The 22222-nt window shown below is 47.0% G+C and overlaps 2 protein-coding genes across 2 annotated transcripts; both read left to right on the top strand.

The window, feature by feature from the left end:
- Positions 1–5524: 5524 nt before the first annotated feature.
- Positions 5525–5899, top strand: LOC134983778 (oocyte zinc finger protein XlCOF6.1-like; the record flags this gene model as incomplete). The annotated part of the gene is made up of 1 exon (XM_063949414.1): positions 5525–5899. A coding segment is annotated over one exon (375 nt), but the record flags the coding sequence as incomplete, so codon positions are not given.
- A 30-nt stretch (positions 5900–5929) lies between these two features.
- On the top strand, positions 5930–7152 carry LOC134983795 (oocyte zinc finger protein XlCOF22-like; the record flags this gene model as incomplete). Its single annotated transcript, XM_063949429.1, has 1 exon — positions 5930–7152. A coding segment is annotated over one exon (543 nt), but the record flags the coding sequence as incomplete, so codon positions are not given.
- Between the last annotated feature and the right edge of the window lie 15070 nt (positions 7153–22222).

Below are 22222 nucleotides of genomic sequence, written 5' to 3'. Positions count from 1 at the left end.
GTTATGGCTGCTACTCTTGGCTACTTACTCCATTGTCCCAACCTGATTCTCCTGCTGAACACAGTTACAATCATGCACATAAGTCTACGCGGAATGTGATAGAAAGATGTTTTGGGGTGCAGAAATCTAGGTTTCGGTGTCTGGATAAATCTGCTGGGCTTTTGTTGTATAGTCCCTCAAAGGTGACTAAGATTGTGTTCTGCTGCTGTTTTCTCCATAATCTGTGCTTGAAACAACATCTGCCACATGATGATGAAGAAAACAGTCAGCAAGCAGAGGAGTTAGAAACATCTGGTGACAGTGTGAGTACAGATGTAGGGAGGCAGGTAAGGCAAGAAGTGATTCAGCGGTATTTTACCGGTAAGTATTATTTTTATGTAATTCACCTTGACTAACCACTTTGCTTAAATGTTTTGTAAGTGTGAATGTGTGTTTTGTTCGTTAGTGTTTGTTCTTTATACTGGTCTGTACATTTTTGTTTATGTTTTTTAAAAATACATTGACACTCATTACCCCATTAAACCATACACACATAGCGTGTTTTACAATGTTTGACACGGACACAGGAAATTTTGTGAAGACAATAGTAAAATTTTTATTGTGTTACACAAATGTCATGTCTCAATCATTTTTTTCTTTTGTGTGCTGGGTGCCGAGGTTTGAGCAGGGTCGCTGGCACGTGTTCTGGATGATCGTCGAACAGGGGAGGTAACTGGGGTTTGGCTAGGGGTAGTGGTTCCGGAGCTGGAGCTCACTTGTTGTGCTGCCATCAGAGTGATGCTTTGGCTCAAGTTATGTATACTGGCATTCAGCTGATTATTACTGGCAGTGTGGCTGGCCACAATCCTAGACAAAGTCTCATTCACCACCTGATTGTGCTGTATGACTTGGATTAGGGCTTGTTGCTGCCGCTGTTGCTCATCGAAGATGCGCGTCAAATTTGCCAGCATTTGTGTGTTGTCCGCCCTGATTTGCTCCATTGATGTAGCAATTCTGCCTACCTGAACAATCAGTCTGCCCGAGTTCCGACTAATGCGCGGAAGATGATGGGGCAGACTGGCAAGGTGTTGTGTGTGTGTGTTCAGGTAGGCAGTGTTTTGGGTCTGTTGTGTTGCCCAACTGGTCCAAAAGTCTGTGGACATTTGTTGCTGGGGTGGAGTTGGGATCAATTGTGGACTTACGGAGGCTTGGGGTATATCCTACAGCTGGGTTGGCTGGGTTGGAACAACGGGCATAAGGTGCAGTGTATAGGTTGCCTGTTGGTCTGGTTGCTGCTGGTCATAGTCGCCCATGAAGGTTGGTTCTGTATGGGGTGGCCAACAGGCACTGTTTAGTTATAATTAAATATCTTTGCTTGCCCTAAACATTCCATACTTAATAATACTCATGACAATTTGATATTTGAGGTGTGTTTATAAAAACTAGGAATCTTTCCTTTACAAACACATATGTGCCATCACAGGCGTGCGCAGAGACTGACTGGCGGGTTCTGCACCGAACTTCCCCCCCTCCACAGCTTTATAGTGTTCTCTCACCTCCCCTGTCCAGGATATAGACTGCTCACCTGGATGGTCCAGAGGAGCGGATCAGGTAAGCAGTCCACATCCAGGACAGGGGAGGTGTGTGAACACTATAATGCTGTGAAGGGGGGGGGTTGGTTAAGTCCGGTGAGAAACCCGCTATTCATTTTCTGTGCACGTGTGTGGGATCAATTTAGTAAGATGGGTGTTCAATTTAAAATGTGATGTTAGCCATAGCAACCAATAAGACTTTAATTCACTTTTATTTTGCACCTTCAATAAGTTAATACCTGGAATCTGATTGGTTGCTACGGGAAACATGTCATCTCAAATAGAACTCACATCATAGTAAATGTACTGTGTCTAAATGTTTGAATGTGTTTATTTTAAGTTTTTACTCACCAGACAGCTGAGGTGATTGTGGCTCATCACTTTGGGGACTAGCCAAAATTGCCTGTGGTGGCTGGGGCAAGACTGCGGAGATGCGCCGCCTGGGTGGTGAAGATGGAGGCGCAGATTCAGACTCCACACGCCGCGTCTTACTTGGCCTCCTCTGTAAATTCTCAGAGCCCTGTGATGGGCGCCCTAGAGGAGGGCGGCTTGCAGAAGAAGAACCTATGTGAAAATATAAACATTAATATTTTGTGCTTCTATGTGTTTGCAGAATATGTGACTACAGTGATTTCTTACCTGCATTCCCTGCATCCTCATCAGTTGGCTGTGGCCTGTCTGTGGCGCTGGGCTGGCGTACTGTTGAAAAATGTAACAAAACATTATGACCATACTTTGAATACTCATTGTTATCTGAAAAACCTTTTTGTGATGTAAACATCTTGTACCTAATGTTAAGTAAACTATTTTCTGTTTAAGATATTCTGGATTACTTAATTGGGTGAGTATACTTAAATGAAGATGGTGTTGCACTAAATAATCCTGAAACATTGGTTAATTGTGCACAATATATTGCAGATTTTTTTACTATTAAACTTGACACAAACAACATAAAATACATATAATATATGCTAAAAATAACTAACACACAAAAAAAAAAATTTCAAATGCAATTAGAAAAAACAGTTATGGACAAGCAATATCTCTGATTACGTATTCTAACTACATATACCAGCATGCACTGCAACAGATTTAACATTCACTAATATAAAAACTCAGCCAATGCATGATGGGACTTGTAGTTTGGAAACACATTTACAGCTACAGGGTGCACAGGCCTGCACGACATTACCAACACAATGTTTGCATATTTAAAAACACAGTAACAATTAGCAGCATTAACATAAAAAAAAAACACATTTTTTTAAACAACTCACCATCCTGCCTTGGACGGTCCGAATCCTGGACATGAGTCGCAGACACCACTTCTGCAGGAATAAGTGACCGCACAGGCTCCTCCCAATCACGATAGGTTGCCCGGAAAGGGTGTCCACCCCCGGTTTGGCGGGCTAATTTTGCCTCCTTGGCCATCTTGGCCTTGACACGGCGCTTTATGTCATAAAATCTTTTTCTACACGTGTCCTCAGTCCGCCTCACCACACCCTCACTATTCACTGCCGCTATCACTTTTCCCCACAGGACAGACTTCCTACGTGAGGACACCTTGGCAGCATCCAGCCCAAACAATTGGCGATGATGCCTCATCAGCTCCCACACCAAAGCCATGTTTTCAACATAGCTGAACTTCACATTGCGCCCAGTCTTGGTAGTGGTGCGTGGCTGCGAAGCCACAGCACCATCACTATCACTGGAGTACGCAGCAACAGGCACCCCCTCCTCCTCCTCACTAACCTCCTCCCTCTCACTAACCCCCTCCACCTCACTCACCTCCTCCCTCTCACTCACCTCCTCCACCTCACTCACCTCCTCCCTCTCACTAACCTCCTCCACCACACTGACCTTTGACTGAGACATAATCAGGACAAACTACACAAAACACAGAGAAAATAAAACAGAAAACACACTCCTCCACTACCACTACACACCACACAGCCAACACACACACACTCACTCACAAACAATGACAATAGACTAGAAAAAAAAAATAAGGACAAAAAAGTAGACAAACTTTGAATAAACTACACAACAAGTATGACAAGACTACTTACACACACAGTACAGCACTCAACAATCGCAAAACTCTGCTCCAAATCCACCAAAAACTCCACCAAACTCACCAACTCCTAAAACGCCTTCCTCTCTCCTCTCCACTAGCTAAACCCACGAGGTGCGGACAGTTTGGGGCGTTTTTATAGTAATGTGCACAGACACTCCTCCATCACGAATACAACCAATCACGGACGAGTGACAAAAACGAAACTTAGGGAAAAAACGCGTCCGTAAACGAAAAAACACTGCCGTAACAGACATGTGGCGCAGTCGTAACAAAACACTAATAACACGGCCGCAAAACCACAAAATCGGACGCATTATGCACCAAAAAAACACGAATGACATCGACATCGGACAACACTAAAAATACAAATACGACAGCTTAGTAAATTAGTCGTAATCAATTCAAAAAATTGCAAAATTACACTTTCGATGTCATTCGTGTTGATTCTCACTCAAAATCGGGAAGAATACGAATCTTAGTAAATATACCCCCAGGTCTTCCTGAAGGGTGTCATGTGCTGAAATCAGATCTTTGTGAGATGCAACAATCTCTTTCATCTTAGTATGTACGAGTGCCAATCTCACTGATATCAGACCTCAAAGCTTGAATATTAGAGCTAATTTCTGAGGTTATTTCAGTCCTTAAATGCAGATAACATAGAATGTATGGAGCGTAGAGTAGCAGGATTATCTAGAGCAGGCATGTCCAAACTGCGGCCCTCCAGCTGTTGCGAAACTACATATCCCAGCATGCCTTGACACAGTTCTGCTGTCAGAGAATGCTAAAGCTGTGTCAGGGCATGCTGGGATGTGTAGTAACATCCACACAGGCTGGACATCGACACACCGCAAAACCCGCACAGGACCAGACTCAGGAGTACTCAGCAATATGAAATAGAACGCTCGCGGTTACTACACCCACGCAGCCGCAACTGGGGCCAAGACCTCCGGAGGCCCGCACACTAGCGTGCTGGTAAGGGAGACGTAGCAGAGCGCCGATTCCTGATAATGGTATTATATGGTGTATTGTATGTATAATATCCTTGTTCCACACACCTAATCTACTATAGCAGTATACCTTATATAAGGGTGAGTAACACATGTACAGGCTTACCAGCGTATGAGCACACACATAAAGGAATACTACCTTACCAATGCTTCCAGGAGTAACGTTAGGAGACATTTCTCTGATCCATCAGCTCATATGACTGATGTTATTGTTCATCTAGAATCTCCAATTCATACGATATGTTCCCCATCCATTGTTTTACATTGATGCTGACACAGGACTTGGTGAGTGACTACATCTCCATTTATACTTCATGGTTAGTTACCAGTACAAGAGAGAGATATATCTAAGTCTTATTATAATATTACATTTGTTATTGTGAGTGTTCTCAGGAGGGTGGACACAATGATAGTCTGAGACACAATATTATACAGCATTCATTAAAAGTTATGTTTTATTATACACACACATTTATAATTAAGTGTCCGAGAGAGTCATCTTCTATTGTTTACAAGATTAATATTGTTACAGAAAAGTCAAATTTCCATAATGTATTTTATTTCCAGCAGATGGACACACAAGCAGGAATATCTCAGAAGGACATCTAATGTTATCCCCGGATTGTGAAATAAGAGATAATGACAGTATACAGGATTCTCCAGGAGATAACCCCATTACCCTAATTATACATCCAGCTCTATCAGCTGATCCCCCTGATCCTGGGAAATGTTCTCCTGATCACTCTGATATTGGTGCATCTGTTACAGCTCTGAGAGTAGATACAGTGTTTCCATGTTCTATAGATGCCAAATGTTTTACACAGAACACAAAGCCTATTAACCCACACACAGGTAAGGCAGGGGAGAGGCCATTTCCATGTTCTGAGTGTGGGAAATATTTTGCACAGAAATCACAACTTGCTACACATCAGAGAAGTCACACAGGTGAGAAGCCATTTCCATGTTCTGAGTGTGGGAAATGTTTTGCACACAAAGCACATCTTGCTAGACATCAGAGAAGTCACACAGGTGAGAAGCCATTTTCTTGCTCTGAGTGTGGGAAATGTTTTATCCGGAAATCACATCTTGTTACACATCAGCGAAGTCACACAGGTGAGAAGCCATTTCCATGTTCTGAGTGTGGGAAATGTTTTACACACAAGTCAGATCTTTTTAGACATAACAGAAGTCACACAGGTGAGAAGCCATTTTCTTGCTCTGAGTGTGGGAAATATTTTGCACAGAAATCACAACTTGATAGACATCAGCGAAGTCACACAGGTGAGAGGCCATTTCCATGTTCTGAGTGTGGGAAATGTTTTGCACAGAAATCACATCTTGTTGCACATCAGCAAACTCACACAGCTGAGAATCCATTTCTTTGCTCTGAGTGCGGAAAATGTTTTACCTGGAAATCACAACTTGTTACACATCAGCGAAGTCACACAGGTGAGAAGCCATTTCCATGTTCTGAGTGTGGAAAATGTTTTGCACACAAGTCAGATCTTGTTAGACATAATAGAGGTCACACAGGTGAGAAGCCATTTTCTTGCTCTAAGTGCGGAAAATGTTTTACCCGGAAATCACAACTTGTTAGACATCAGCAAAGTCATACAGGTGAGATGCCATTTCCATGTTCTGAGTGTGGGAAATATTTTGCACACAAATCAGATCTTGTTATACATCACAGAAGTCACACAGGTGAGAAGCCATTTTTTTGCTCTGAGTGTGGGAAATATTTTGCACAGAAATCACAACTTGTTACACATCAGCGAAGTCAGATAGGTGAGAAGTCATTTCCATGTTCTGAGAAATAAATCGGCTCTTGTTGGACGCAGTAGACATCATTCAGGTGAGGAACCATTTTAATCTTCTGGAGGATACTACTTGTCATGTGATGTTCTTCAAGGTTCTTATCCTATTTCCTGTGGTTTTGCTATATACATGCTACTGCAGGGTGAAATAATCAGCTGTCATGCCCTCATCTACCACTGCTATGCAGATGATCTGTCTGAGAACCCAGTACCAGTCCTAAATAATTGTCTAGCTGAGCTCCAGGTATGGGTGATGCCAGTTGGCTGTGACTCAGTCCTGGTGAAACAGGTCTATCATAAGATAGAAGCTCACCAACAAAGGGCAGGGCTACAGCTCAGCTTTACCTACCAACCAGACTTACACTTGGGGGTTCAGGGTTACATAATGCTAATCATGGGCGGACTCTTTGTGTCCTGGATGGTGGAGTGACAGTTAGACATCACGTATCAGCCACAATCAGATCCTCATCTGAGGAACATAGCCAGACTCCAGCACTTTATTCCCTCAGAATATCTACCTACAGTCATACATGTACTTGTATCATCACGCATAGACTATTGCAATGTCCTCTACTTGGGTCTCCCAGCAAAATAATTGCACCGGTTGTAGCTTGTACAGAATGCAGCAGCCAGGCTGTTACCTAACCAGCCCGTTCCTGCCACATAACACCCATTCTCTGCTCCCTTCACCGGCTGCCTGTAAGATGGTGACTATTACATAATCTTACTGACTCTCCCAGCCCTAAATGACCAGGGTCCATGGTACCAGAAGCAGGTTCTGCATCCTTACTGCCCGGTTACTTCTGTCTACAGATGAAGGGCTGTTACCAGCACTACCAAGAATCCCCAAGCAGTTCTGAGATGTCAGAGGGAGACAGGGTGGTGGCAGTAGTGCTGTAATGGGGGCTGCCGGAGGCACTGTCTCTGGGTAATATTGTCCCCAAGCAGTGCTGAGGTAGAAGTGGGGGGACACAGGGTGGCGAGCAGTAAGGGAGACGGTAGCAGTAGTGGGGGGAGACATGGCGATTGGCAGTAGTGGGGGAAAGAGGTTTTGGGGAGATAGGGCTGGTGGCGGTAGTGGGAGTCAGGGCGGAAGGCCGCAGTGCAGTACCAGGGGCTGCTGGAGGCAGTAAAGAGGTGTATGGGTCCCGCACAGAATCAGTTGATAATTAGACTTGATGATGATTATGCTTCCTTATTTCTAATGAATCCCTTGTATGTGTTACTGTTATTTGCTGTGTCAGCCTTTATGTGTGTTCTGTGTAATAATCCTGAAAGTAGTGCTGCTACCGATCTCATATCATTTGAATTGACCTGCAAAAATTGAGGAAAAGATGAGATATGAGGTGCACTTTGGAAGCTTATAGGGGGTTAAATATTAACGCAGATGTGACATCACGCAGCCCCCCCGAAAAATGGTCCTGGCCCGCCCACGTTTACCCCTCAGGTATGTGGCCACAATGTATGTCCGCACGGCCGCTGCGCATGTGCATTTTGCTAACACCAGCAAACTGCTGTGGGCCGCTATTGTGGCTGTGTCTGAATGATATGTATCTGTTTTACTTACCTGCAATACTAACACGTAACTTGAATTGTTTCTGTGCTTTAAAGGATATTTTGTCCATGTTGTGTAGAGTAATGTACCTTTTAAGTTGAAAATATAGATAGCCAAAAATCTATGTATTAAAGATATGAAATAAAGTCATTTAAAAAAAGATTTCCGTTGAGTCTTTTTATGTGTCTGTGTATTATCTTAAATAAGCTGAAGGCTGCATAAGCCTGAGGCAATATAAGAGCTCAACTTTTTGTGATTGGTTGTTTAATGACTAAGCAGTTGCTAGGCAGATCAGTTTTTTCCTGTGGTTTTCCCTATTGGATTAGAAGGTTGTCCATCAAGCTTAATAGGTTGGGCTTAGGATATTATATAGGGGAGAGCATTTGCCTCAGACTTCCTCTTGCCATTCATTGTATGGCCCAGGAAGGATAAGTATATTAGCACAGTACTTTAGTATTTGTTGTTTCCCTTTCCATATTTGTTTATTTCCCTTTGTTGTTCTGCACAACCCCTCCCCCCCCCCCCTCTGCTGTGGTTATCATTGCTGCCTTGTTCATATTGTATACATTGCTGCCCCCCCCCCTCCTAATATGCCGCGTCCATGCCGGTCTGCTCCCCCCCCCCCCCCGCCACCTTGTGGAAGCTGTAGGCACCCCCCGCTCCCGTTCCCATAGTGCTGCCCCCCGGGGGTTGCCTGCAGCGACGGCGGGCCTGCGGCGGGGTCGGGCCGCGACGGCCCGCTACCCTGCCAGCGTGAGGCAGGCGGCCAGCGGCCGCTCTGCACGTGTCGCCGGGCCGCGGTCGCCGGCGGCTTCAACGGCTGATGCTCCGCCCGGCGCGCTGGGCAGCGCCGGGTCTCCCCTGCCTTCCCCGTCAGCGGCTCTGTGCGGCTGCTTGGGCGCCCACGTGGTGCCGCGGGTGGCCGCAGCGGGGCTGCAGGTGGTGAGGGGGGGGCCGGTAAGTCTGGGGCAGCAGGGTGAGGTGCCCGCTGTCCCCAGGTCGGTTAGTGCAATACACACACCCCTCCCTGCGATGGGGCCTATGGCACCCAGATACAGAATTGGGGATGGGGGGCTGGTGTTCCGGGGCGTGGGACGTGGCTGTAGCTGCCGCAGCCCCCGCCCCTACTGCAGTTACATGGCAGGGGTTCCCGGATGGGAATCCCGCATCGGGGGCCCTTTGGCTGGGCCCCGGGTCGCCCATTGCGCGACCACCCGTGGCGACATCCCCGTACGTCGGGCTTCAGTCGCTTCCCCCCATCCTGCCGGGGGCATTGCAGTTGGTGGCGACACAGTCGTCCGTCGCAGCTTCTTACCATTTACCCGGCCCTGCTCTCTCGTTTGAAGCACAGCAAGGCTTCGCTGGGGGCCAGTTCTTCCCCGGGGGCCTTCCGTGTCCTCTTGCGCCGGCGTTCCCTGCAGCTACCAGTGCGCCCTCCATGGGCCTAACGGTGGCGTCTGGTCCACAATTTTCCCCGTACGTAGCCGGCTCGGGCGCCGGCGTCCAGACCACATGGGCGGTAGGCGGCCCCCGGGTTACGGTGCCCCTCCCTGCCTTTGCGGGCTCGCGTCCCGTCCCGTCCCTAGCCGGAGCAAATCTGTGGGCGCATATTTTGCCACTCCCCCCGGCACCCCCATGTTTCCCCCCGGTTTCGTCCGAACGTTCGGGGGAGAGCGGTTATACGCCGCATACGTCATGGCGGCCTTCTTACTCCATGAGGGTTGCTACGGGGGTCGGGACTGCTTTCCCCCACTCCGTTGCGTACCCCTCAGTCGGGGGTCCTCCCCTGCAGCTTCCCGCCGGCCCTCCACCGTGGAGCGACTGGGCTGGGCCTCCTCCCCCGCATGTTCACCCCATTGCTACTGATGCGCTGGTTTCCCTCGCTCTTGTTGTCCCCTCTGTTTCTCCCTCACAGGTACTGGCTGGCTCCGGGGCTGCGTCACGTAGGGGGCGAAGGTCGCCGGCGGCCGCGACATTGACGGGGGAGGTTCGGCCACCAACAGAGTCGGGAGCAACGGACGACGCTGTTCCGGGTCCTTCTAACACCGGTGAGCAAGCCCTTCCTTTACACAGTTCAACCAGTAGTTCATCATCATCTACCAGTGTTTCGGCAGGTTCTCCGCGGCGCCCGCGTAAGTTAGCTAGACTTATCGTGCGGCGCATGGCGAAGGAACCGCAGAAAGTGGCAATGCCATCGGCGGTGGTTCCGCTTGACCCCCCCCCACCCGTTATACGGAGATGGTGCATTGCGCCAACACGGCAGTTACGCGGGGGATACGTAAGCGAATGCGAGAGAAAATCTGGAAGAGGAGGTACGTGGACATCTTCACCCTTACGGATGACATGCGGCAGGGTTTTGACGCAGCCAAGAAACCGGGTGGCATTGGGGAATATGCGTTCCGCAATTTTCACCAGTGGTTGCGAGGGTTTTAGGTTTTTACAGCTTGCTACACGGAATTGCGACCCGCGGAGTATTCCAACTTAGTTAAGTATTTGTTTTTAGTCTATGACATGTACTTAAAATCCAAGGGTTCCGCTTGGCGGGATTACGATGAGAAGTTCCGTTGCAATCAGGATAGCAACCCCACCCTGCCCGCGGGTTTTAAGGATGTCGAGGTGTGGTTGGAGGTCACGCAGCAGGTTAAGCCCACCCCGGACGTCACGGTCAAGAAGCCCGGAGCGGCCGTGGCTTCTGGTTCCCGCTTGATAGGGAAAGGGAAGTGTATTGCCTACAACGAGGGCAAATGTGCCAAGGGGGCAAATTGTCGTTTTCGCCACTCGTGTAAGTTGTGCGGGGCCAGTCACCCGGCCAAGGATTGCACCTCGGCGGCGAACGGTAAGCCCTCCGCTCCTGCCGAGGCCGGGGGAGTTGGCAAGTAAGGCCTTCTCTCCGATTCGAGTTCCCGAGTTGCGGTGCTGGCTGAGCTTTTACCCCAACAGGTCGGCAGCGTCATTCCTTTTGGAGGGTTTTCGGCATGGTTTTCGTTTGCCCATTTCGGATTTGGTGCGCGTAGTGGGGCGCCAGAATTTGAGATTGGCTCGGGAGTTCCCGCAGAAGGTCCGGCGGAAGGTGGACGGGGAGATCGGGCTGGGACGCATGTCGGGTCCCTACGCCTTTCCCCCGCTGCCCTCCTTGTGCATTTCCCCAGTGGGGGTGGTGCCCAAGAAGGCCAGGGGCAAGTTACGCCTGATACAGCACTTGTCGCACCCTCCGGGTTTTCCGGTTAATGACGCTATTCCGCAGGCAGAGTGCAGGGTGCGTTATCAGTCTTTTGAGGACGCTCTGCGCTTGGTGCGAGATTGTGGGCTGGGGGGCCTGTTGGCAAAATTGGACGTGGAGTCGGCCTTCCGTCTACTTCCACTTCACCTGGATTCCCTGCGGTTTCTGTGTTTCAAACTAGAGGGCGAGTTTTACGTGGATCGGTGTCTCCCCATGGGTTGTTCGGTCTCCTGCGCCTACTTTGAGAGTTTTAGCACATTTTTGCACTGGTGTGTCCAGTCCGCCTCCGGCCAACGCGGGGTGGCTCACTACCTGGACGACATTCTCTTTGTGGGTCCCGGGGGCAGTTCAGTCTGTGGGGATATTCTGTCGGTGGCTAGATCATTGTTCACAGAGGGAAAAGGGCCCTAATTTGCACACCTTTATTAGGTAGTGAGGTGCTGCTCTGCTTGAGACTTAGTAAAGTGTACAAAGAGGACAAGTAGCAGGTGCACAATCTCACACTAGCTCAACCTGTAGTAACTAGTAAGCATTGTTCGACAGATTAGGGGTGCCTGTCGCGCAGGATAAGTGTGAGGGCCCTTGCACTTGCCTTAGCTATCTAGGTATTGAAATAGACACAGTGGGGGGTTGCTGTCGCCTATTCGAGGATAAAGTGCGTAAGCTTTTGGGTTTAATTACTGACTGTTTGGACAAACGCAGGGTTCGGCTGAACTGGTGCAGTCTTTGCTGGGTTCTTTCAACTTTGCGTGCTGGTTTATCCCCATGGATAGGATTTTCTGTCGCAAACTGGAACGGGCTACGGCGGGGACGGTCCGGCAGCACCACACCGTGTACCTTTCCCGTGAGATCAGGGATGATTTGCAGATTTGGGTATCTTTCCTGGTGTCCTTCAACAGGGAGGTTTTGTGGCCTGCGCCTTCTTGTTCCAGCAAGTAGCTACAATTGTTCATGGATGCCTCGGGGAGTCAAGGTTTTGGGGCGTTTTTTGCTGGGGCATGGTGCGCTGCTGCTTGGCCGGCCTCTTGGGTAACGCGGGGGTTTACCAAGAACCTCCTGTTGCTGGAATTGTTCCCGATCATAGTGGCTCTTGAATTATGGGCCTGCCAGTTCGCGAATAGGGACATTTCGTTTCGTTGCGACAACTTGGGGGTGGTACATGCGATTAATAATCAGCGTTCCTCATCTCCGCAGGCTCTGAGGCTGCTACGGCATCTAGTTTTAGTTTGCTTGCGGCGCAATATTAATTTCAGGGCCCGTCACGTTCCCGGAATCGACAATGGAATTGCAGATGCATTGTCTCGGTTCCAATTTGACAAATTCCGGGCGTTGGTTCCGGGAGCGGCGGCAGACGGTTTACAGTGCCCGCCTTATGTCTGGTAGATTGTCGAATCGGGTTAGCTGCGCTAGCCAGGTGTGCTCTGGCTCCCTCCACTCTCAGAGCGTATGATGCAGCCTGGCGTGATTGGTCGGTCTTTCAGCGTAGGTACAGGGTAGCAGGTGAGTCCTCGGCTGATGCCCTGATGACCTGTGTTTGGGAACTTTACCAAAACGGTAGGTCAAAAGCGGCCATGGCGTCTGCCCTTGCGGGCATTTCTTTTCACTCGCGGCTCCACGGGATGACGGACCCCACGGGGTCTTTTGTCCTTTCCAGAGCGCTGAAGGGTTGGGCTAGGTTGCGTCCGGCGCCCGCGGACTCCCGTAGACCCGTGACGTTGCAGCTTCTAACAGAGTTACTGCGTGTGTTGCCTCAAATTGCGACCTCGGAATTTGAGGTGGCGTTGTTTAGTTGCGCGTATGCTCTAGCCTTTTTTGGGGCTTTCCGAGTGAGCGAGTTGGTGGCATGCAGCAAGGCGTCTCTGGAGTCGGGTCTGCTTTACGAAAATGTGCGCTTGCAGGATGGCTTGTTGCTCTGCAGGATTGTGCGGTCCAAGACAAATCAAACAGGTCGGGGTCGCTGGTTGTCCTTGGAGGCACAGGAGGAAACGGGGGTTTGCCCGCTGCGGTTGACGCAGGAGTATATGCGGTTGAGGACGCCGGGGGGCGACCAGTTGCTGGTGCACGCGCAGGTTGACCCGCTGACAAAGTTTCAATTTGCTGCTGTGTTTAAAAAATGGTTGGCGGCGTTGGGCTTGCAGGGGGCGGACTTCGGTACCCATTCCTTCCGGATGGCTACCCAAGCAGCGGTTGCGGGTTCATCCCCTGCGGCTCTTTGGGAGCTGGGCCGTTGGAAGTCCGCCTCCTATAGGTCTTATGTCCGTTTGGATAAGTTGTAGGTGCGCCTGTTGCGCTAACCCAAAAACGTGTTTACTCGTCGGTTTTTGAACGCTTACCGTTCAGGAATCGAGGGTGTGAAGTGAATTTTTAAAATTTTTCCTCCGAGGGGGCCTAATTTCAATTGGCTGTTCTATCAAGGTCCACGGGAGGTTTTTTGATTTTTCTCCTTCACTTGGGTTTTTGTTACATTATGCATTCTGTATGTATTGTGTTCACAATTCTGATATTAGGATATTTTCTTTTTCAGCTATCATCAATTTTGGGGAGCATGTATGGCTGGTTGGCCATTCCTATATTTTTTGGGCGGCAAGGCGTCCCGGGGCACTTATGGCAGCGGATGTTTTTGGGTCTAGGGAATTTCGATGGTTAGGTGTCAGAGGTATGTTGTGAGGTGACTTGTGCGGCTCCTTTTTTCCCATGAGCGCCGCTGGGGTCGCCCTAGTTGTATTGTCCTTCATTTAGGTGGTCGAGTTAAGGGCATAGATTTGGTTTTGTCCGTTAAGGCGGATTTGATGGCGATTCGTTGTCACTGGCCAGGAGTGCGCATTGTTTGGTCGGAGATAGTGCCGCGTTTTCATTGGCGCGGCGCGGTGCGTTTCTCGGCGCTGGAGTAGGCACGCAAGAAGGTGAATTCGGCAGTGTCTCTCTTTGTCAGGGCCATAGGTAGAGTAGCTGTCAGGCATCCTTTACTTGTGCTGCGTAATAGGCAGTTCTACAAGGAGGATGGGGTTCATCTTTCTCCGGAAGGAGTGCAGATCTTCCTGGAGGATATTTTTGGTCCTTTTCGGTAGGGCTATTTAGTTTGTTCTAGTTGGTTTTTGGTTGCTGGTAGCGGATGGCGGTGGCGGTTGTAAACCTTTGTGGCGGGAAGTCGCTACCAACCAGCTGTCACACAGGCATAAGTGGTCATTGTGGGGCTCCCTCTTTAGAAGGACGGCAGGTGTGTCCTTCTCTTGCGGTTGGAAATTTAGACGTTCCCCTGCGGGAACCGAACGTTTGCCAGAGAAAAGAGGGGTGAGGCCAGCACAATGCGGTTTATGCGGGAAGGAGGCGGGGTCTGAGTACTCCCCTCCTTGGTTTGGTGGTTTTTCAGCTAGGTGACTGGTGCTGGTGTCTGATAGCGACTTTCTGTTTGCCATCCTCCAAGCTAAATTGAAATCTATAATCTAAATTAATTCTAATTTGATCACAATTATAGTTTAAAGAGTTGGTCAGCGATCAATAAACATCGTCTGACCTTTAACTCCAGCTACTGTGTCCGTGTCTTTATTTCAGTGTGTGGTGTCGTGTTAATTTTAGTGATAAGCTAGCTTAAGAAAAGGTTTATGTAATCACAATAAAGTTATGGGCGCCTTATTATTATTAAGTGTGTCACTTGTATTGTTACTTTTGTGTCCACATTATATCAATATTGCTGTGTATAAATATCTCGTCTGGTGTGTAGTGGTGGGTACACACGCTGCCATTGTGACTATGCGATTTCCCTTGAACTGGCTGGAGCCCAGAACCACCAATAATGACTGTATGTACTTGTGATTTTGGCTATGTCCGATTTTGACAGCTCATTTAAATAGTGGGATGACATTATGGGGGGAGGGGAACTCTTTCTGTATGCGTTTCGTGTCTGGGGTGACTCAAGGCATGCCTTGAAAAAGTCACTCCAGACTCCAAACGCGTTGCCCAAAGGAGGTCTTTGCACAAGTGAGGTGGATGTGTGTCTCCCATGTAAGGTAAAACCTATTTTATTTCTATATATTTGGGATTTGGAGCTTCGTTACCAGACCTCAGCTCAACAAAATCATATATTCTTCCTTGCTGGGATCTCACACAGCCCCCCCCCCCCCCCACCCCCCCTAAGGCTTGTATGTTTATTTTTTTAACTATTTTAAACCATTTGTGAAATAAATTGTACCTTTATTGCATCACTGTACAAGTCTATTTGACGCAGAGACCTTTATATGTGGAGTTATGCTGTATTCATTGTGAGTAATGGTACGCTTGAGACGTACCTTATGATACCGATACCTTGATGTGTGTTATACTGTTTCTCACTATGTAAGTGAGGTATGCTGTTCCTAAGATCACCTGCATATCTTATTTGTGGGGTTAAGATATAAAGAAACCATTATAATAAGGGTTATAGCACATTATATTGTGTCAGTAAGGTACGCCACCTAATCTACTAAAAAAAGATCATTCACTTTCATAAGGAGTACCGCATTATAATCTCATGTATGGAATAATCTTGAACATAGATACATCCACATATTTCATTGGAAGTTTCTACACATAATTTCCTTACCATTATGTCTTCTATGTACCTGTGAGTCCACTGTGACAGCACAGAAAGAGGCTATCTATTGGATCAAGGAATTCCAGTTATCATAATTAACTTAGGATAAGTATTAAATATCATTTTTCGTATCATTTACCACACTTCCATTTATATAGGCACAGACGCGCCATCCTATTCACATTCCCCTGTTTCTATAGTTCTAATTTGGACTTGTTGGTATAAGTCCTTTCTGTGAAATTAAGAGGGAGCCACTGTACCAAGCGAAACACCAGGAAGACTCCCACCTACATTTTACAACAAGAAGAAGAGAATTGTTTGGGCTAAGAAACACAAGGAATGGACATTAGACAAGTGGAAAACTGTACTTTGGCCTGAGTCCAAATTTGAGATATTTTATTCCAACCACCGTGACTTTGTGAGACGCAGAGAAGGTGAGTGGATGAATTCCGCTAGAGATGAGTGAGTTCAGTTTTACTCGGTTCTCAAAACCCCATCTTATTGGGTCACGGACATCACGTGTTTGGGATAGCCAATAAGAAAAATCTGAATAAAACCGAACTGGCATTAATTCTGGTGCTAAATCCGAACCCGCTCATCTCTAGTTTCTGCATGTGTGGTTCCCACTGTGAAGCATGGAGGAGGAGGTGTGATGGTGACACTGTTGGTGATTTATTCAAAATTCAAGGCACACTTGACCAGCATGGCTACCACAGTATTCTGCAGCGCCATGCCATCCCATCTGGTTTGCGCTTACTGGGACCATCATTTGTTTTTCAATAAGACAATGACCCCAAACATGCCTCCAGGCTATATAAGGGCTACTTGACCAAGAAGGAAAGTGATGGAGTGCTGTGTCAGATGACCTGACCTCCACAATTACCTGATCTAAACCCAATTGGGATGAGTTGGACCGCAGAGTGAAGGAAAAGCAGCCAACAAGTGCTCAGCACCCCCGGCGAACTCCTTCAAGACTGTTGGAAAATCATTCCAGGAGACTACCTCATGAAGCTGATTGAGAGAATGCCAAGAGTGTACGAAAGCTGTCATCAAAGCAAAGGGGGCTACTTTGAGGAATCTAAAATATAAAACAGATTTTGATGTCTAGTAACACTTTTGTTTACAACATAATTCCATATGTGCTATTTCATAGTTGTGATGTCTTCAGTATTAATCTACAATATAGAAAATACTTAAAATAAATAAAAACCATTGAATAAGAAGATGTGTCCAAACTTTTGATTGGTACTGTACATACACTACCACTATCTACAGGCAAAACAACACATAATTATGGCTGCAAATATTACTATACATATACCTGCTAACAAACACACTCATGTAAACAGAAATGCCACAGTGTGCATTACTCACTGTCAAGTATTTGGTGGCACAGCTGCACCAGCAAGTGCGGCTGACGGCGGTGGAGGTCAGACCACTGCCACTCGAGTTGTGCAATGGTCCGCCACGTGCAGACCTTTACCCATGCACCACGTGTGGATCTCTGCGTAGGCCACATGCTTTTGGGCATTAGACCCATATGGGCCGCGTGGCCTACGCAGTGGTCCATGACCATGGTGAGGAGCCGCAGCTCGCATGGTGCCAATGGCGTATTCATCACAAATGCTAATATTTATACTGTCTGCCTACTGTTGATTGGCCGTCAGCTGTGATGCTGACATATATTGATAAACTTTATTGCTATTACTACAAGTTAACAGTCTGGTATGTGTTCTCAGTTGCGAACGCAATTGCGAGTCTATGCTAATGTTAGTGGAGCTTCTGCAAACAAACTTACCAAAATTCTCTGCTCTTCCTTCAGCTAAACATTGCAGGATTGTTGTATTAGTGTGTTTTTGTGTTATAAATAAGAAATATCTTAAGACACGAATGCATTATAACAAAAACATATTTGCAGCATTTTAAAATAAAAACATACACAAAAAGTGTCAATAAACACATAACCACATTGTTAATATAGGGGGTCATTCCGAGTTGTTCGCTCGGTAAAAATATTCGCATCGCAGCGATTTTCCGCTTAGTGCGCATGCGCAATGTTCGCACTGTGACTGCGCCAAGTAAATTTGCTATGCAGTTAGGAATTTTACTCACAGCTTTTTCATCGTTCTGGCGATCGTAATGTGATTGACAGGAAATGGGTGTTACTGGGCGAAAACAGGCCGTTTTATGGGCGTGTGGGAAAAAACGCTACCGTTTCCGGAAAAAACGCAGGAGTGGCTGGAGAAACGGGGGAGTGTCTGGGCGAACGCTGGGTGTGTTTGTGACGTCAAACCAGGAACAACAAGCACTGAACTGATCGCAGATGTCGAGTAAGTGTGGAGCTACTCAGAAACTGCTACGAGGTGTGTAATCGCAATATTGCGAATACATCGTTCGCAATTTTAAGAAGCTAAGATTCACTCCCAGTAGGCGGCGGCTTAGCGTGAGCAAATCTGCAAAAATCAGCTTGCGAGCGAACAACTCGAAATGACCCCCATAGACAATATATATATATATATGTTGACAAGAAAAACACTACTGGTGTTGATTAAATATCTACATGTCTTTTTAATGTTTAAACCATATATTTTATTTCTTTTGCATCCAATAGGGGTCACTGGAGTACTCTTGGGATATGGATGGGGCGTTAGTAGGGACAGGCACATTTAAATATTTAAATTAGTAACCCTCCACCGCCTCCATACTCCCAAAGGTACCAGTGTGCTTTGTGTGGCTCACAGGGAATGGCACACGTGGCGGATTCTCCACAAGTTTCTTCTATTTTTGAAAGATTTTTTCTTTTTTACACTCAATCTCTTTCCAGCTTATTAAGAAGCTTGGATCTGGGATTGTTGGTGCTGCTGCCTGCAGCAATTGGCTTGTTGGCGCTCAGGAGAGGAGCACCACCATAGACCAAACTCAGCTGAGCTGATTGCACGCTTCTGAAGAAGGATTCAACATCCGAAAGCGCTTAAGCTGGGGACTTTTTATGCTGGACTGATTGGAGACCTGGAGAACGGTTCTGACAGCGTGGGGACGCCTTGAGTAAACCGGGACTTGCGTGCCAATTGGATTTTAAGCTGGGTGCATATTTATGAAGTTAAACCATCTTGATTTCTACATGCAAATTAAACTCATACATCATGTGAGTGAGACCAAGGAGTAATAAAGCTTTATTAATTACTTAAATTGGAATACACTATGTTTTGTGTTCTTTTACTATCCTTGTAGTATCCATCTTCATGGAAAGTCAACTCTGATTCAACTGTTGTGTTTCCCAATATTGGGAATTTTATTTGTATAAGCATTTATTTATGTGTCTCTAGAAGTGACAAGTGGTGCCTCATTCGCCTCACGGTTTCTTTTGGTGTATAATTGCAGCTTGGGGCTGCCGAAGAAGCTGGACAGAGCTTGTGAAGAGAAACCCCTCCATAGCCTCCACTAATCTCAGGAAATGAGCTGGCAAGCAGTTCACACTGCCACCGCTACCTTGCTTTGTCTTGCTAGGGGTGAGGTGCGGTCAGCTCACGCTGCTGCCTGCCATGTAGGAACTATGTTTTATTTTACATGTGTCCCCCTGCTGCCCAGCCATGGCCTGGCCAGCAGCCGCCACTGGGTGCTAAACCATTGCCGCTCCGCAGCAATCCCACTCCCCAGCCTCCAGCTCCCTGCCCACTGCTGCACCCTCCTGCCATTAGCTTCTAACTGCTACCCTCCAGAGCCACAATGGTGGCTGCCGTGGCTCTGTCTTCAGATGGGGGAGAGGGGGAGGCTGACCATGGACAGCTCTCACTGCTGCTGCGGTCCATCAGTGAAGAGGGAGATTGCAGGGGAGGATTATGCATGCATAGCAGCGGGAGGCCCCATAACTAAGCTGCATTTAATGCATTTTATTGCAGCAAGCAGCTCTCAGGCTATTGTGTTAATTATGGGGGTGTCAGTTATTTTAATGTCTGCTGGGCAAATACACTATCAGGCTCTTAAGCCTGCGTTGCAGATGGAGGTGTATCTATATATCTATCTGTGTATATATATATATATAGATAGATAGATAGATAGACAGATAGACAGATATATCAGCTAATACAGTAATAAGTCTCATCTTGCATGCTTTATTATACATGTGTATAGGCAAGCACATGTCAGGACGCCATTGTAACCTCACTTCCTGGTTCTTCTTGCAGGAAGTTTGGTGCCGGTACTACAACACTCAGCCACTGGAGGAGCTGGGGTGTTATTAGGAATTTTCAGAACAGCACATGTTTAACTGATTTAGTGTCCTCAGTGCACAGCACTTTTGTATATATACACTTTAGTTACATTTTTACTGAGCCGTTGGACTTGTCTGTTTGTCTTTGTATACCTGTCTGTCTGTGTACATAATGAGTAAAGCTCATGCAAAAGCAATAAAAAGCAGCTTGCCTGCTACTGAGAAAGACAGCAACTAGAATAGTTTTCAGCCATTTTGTATAGCAGCAGCCATATGTTTGAATATAAAGAGACGCTTCTGCTGTAAGGTTATAAGTAATGCTGACATTTTTAGTTAGAAATAAGTTCCTCTGAGAACCAAGGTTAAGCTAATTGCTTATCTCCTGGAACATGTTTTGGGAACAGTGATGTTTTGGAGAACAGTAATTGTTTTGGAAACAGCGTCTACAGACAGACTCTCAAGGATTGTAATGTCTCATAAATTCTATGTGTGAGAAATGACACTTATGCTTATGTTTCTTGACGTGTAATAAATTCCTGTATATGCCTAGAAGAACCCCTAGACAATAAACTGTGTCAGACTCATCTTGTGGAACATACTTCATGTCATGTCTACTTTGTGAGCTCCCAATCGATTGGTCAAAGGTAATTTAAACAGACAACTGAAGGAACTTGATAGGGGAGAAGGCTTTTATCTCCGACAGTACTTGGGTGCTCATCCGGGATCACTGGCAGCTGCCGCTGGTGGATGACAACAAGACTGATAGCCGTATGCAGACACTGGGGGTCATTCCGAGTTGATCGTAGCTGTGCTAAATCTAGCACAGCTACGATCATTCACACTGAAATGCGGGGGGACGCCCTGCATAGGGCTACGCCACCCTGCATGTCAGTGCCGCCCCCTGCCGCAGAAGCGGCGATGCCTTTGCACTGCAACAGTAGCTCCCGGCCGGCGCAGCTTTAGTGTGCAGGCTGGGAGCTACTCCTTGCTTCCCGGCCCGCAGCGGCTGCGTGTGATGTCACGCAGCCACTGCAGCCCGCCTCCGTTTGGTCCGGCCATGCCTGCATTGGCTGGACCGTGCCTATGAAACGGCAGACAAACGCCGCCATTTCACCCCCTCCCGCCCAGCGACCACCTCTGCCTGTCAATCAGGCAGAGGCGATCACTGCCCTGCTATGGCCTTCGGCCATCTGTCATGCGCCGGTGCACTACGGCGCCGGCGCAGTAGAGACCTGTTCGCTCGGCTGCAAAAAACAGCAGTGAGCAAATGGGTCAGAATGACCCCCACTGACAAAATCCCTGGGGTGAGTAATCTAAAAGCTTGATCTTCATCAAACAGTCTGTGTATACTGCCGTCAGGCTGCTCATCCATAGGCAGGTAAGCTATACGTGTATACTGCCGTCAGGCTGCTCATCCATAGGCAGGTAAACTATACGTGATTCTTTTTGAACCAGTTTTGTCTTTAAAAGCTGTTTTTTCTGATAACGTACATGCATAAGTTTCAGTTTCACCTTTGCAAGGAAAAATTTGGTTTTATTTCTAAATGACACGTCAGAATTGCAAATACTCAATATTTTTTGTGGTATAATTCTGTTATAGAGTCCGATTATTGTGAATTTAAAAGTATATTGCAAAATAGTGATTTCAGTTTTTGTTGGTACAGTTAAAACAGGTTTTGCTACAGTTATAGGTTGTCATCTTAATCCTGATATTACCACAGTTTACTGCTGGGGCTTATCCCTATTGTCTATGCTTTTTAAAGAATAATCATATAATTTGCTACCTAAAAGAGTTTTAAAACATAATTAAAAAGACTTTAGAATTATCATTGAAAAAGGGAACCCATGTGAATACAAGAGACGTGTGACTCAGTGGTTAAAGAGATCTTTGTGGACTAAATAGAGTCCAGTCATCAATATCAAATTTTTGGTTTGTTGTGTCAGAGATTAAGATCCAGAGTGTTTGTTTCATTTGATCCTCTTATTGTGAGATTGGTTAATGTTCCCATTGGATCTTCCTATTAACAAAAATACTTAAAGGTATAAGTGTGATGTTTAAAAGAGCAGGTCTTTTAAACTGAAGTAGACTGACTTTTGAGGATACTACATAGTGCGGGCAATATTTGCACCCCGAAGGATAACGCAAATTGAACTGATCATTAATTTACGTGGTGGGGCACAGAGTAGCAAAATCGGCG

Source organism: Pseudophryne corroboree (genome assembly GCF_028390025.1).
Source record: "Pseudophryne corroboree isolate aPseCor3 chromosome 3 unlocalized genomic scaffold, aPseCor3.hap2 SUPER_3_unloc_24, whole genome shotgun sequence".
In the NCBI taxonomy this organism is placed as follows: Eukaryota; Metazoa; Chordata; class Amphibia; order Anura; family Myobatrachidae; genus Pseudophryne; species Pseudophryne corroboree.
Note: the sequence above shows the minus strand (reverse complement) of the source record. Positions and strands in the feature narration are given on the sequence as shown.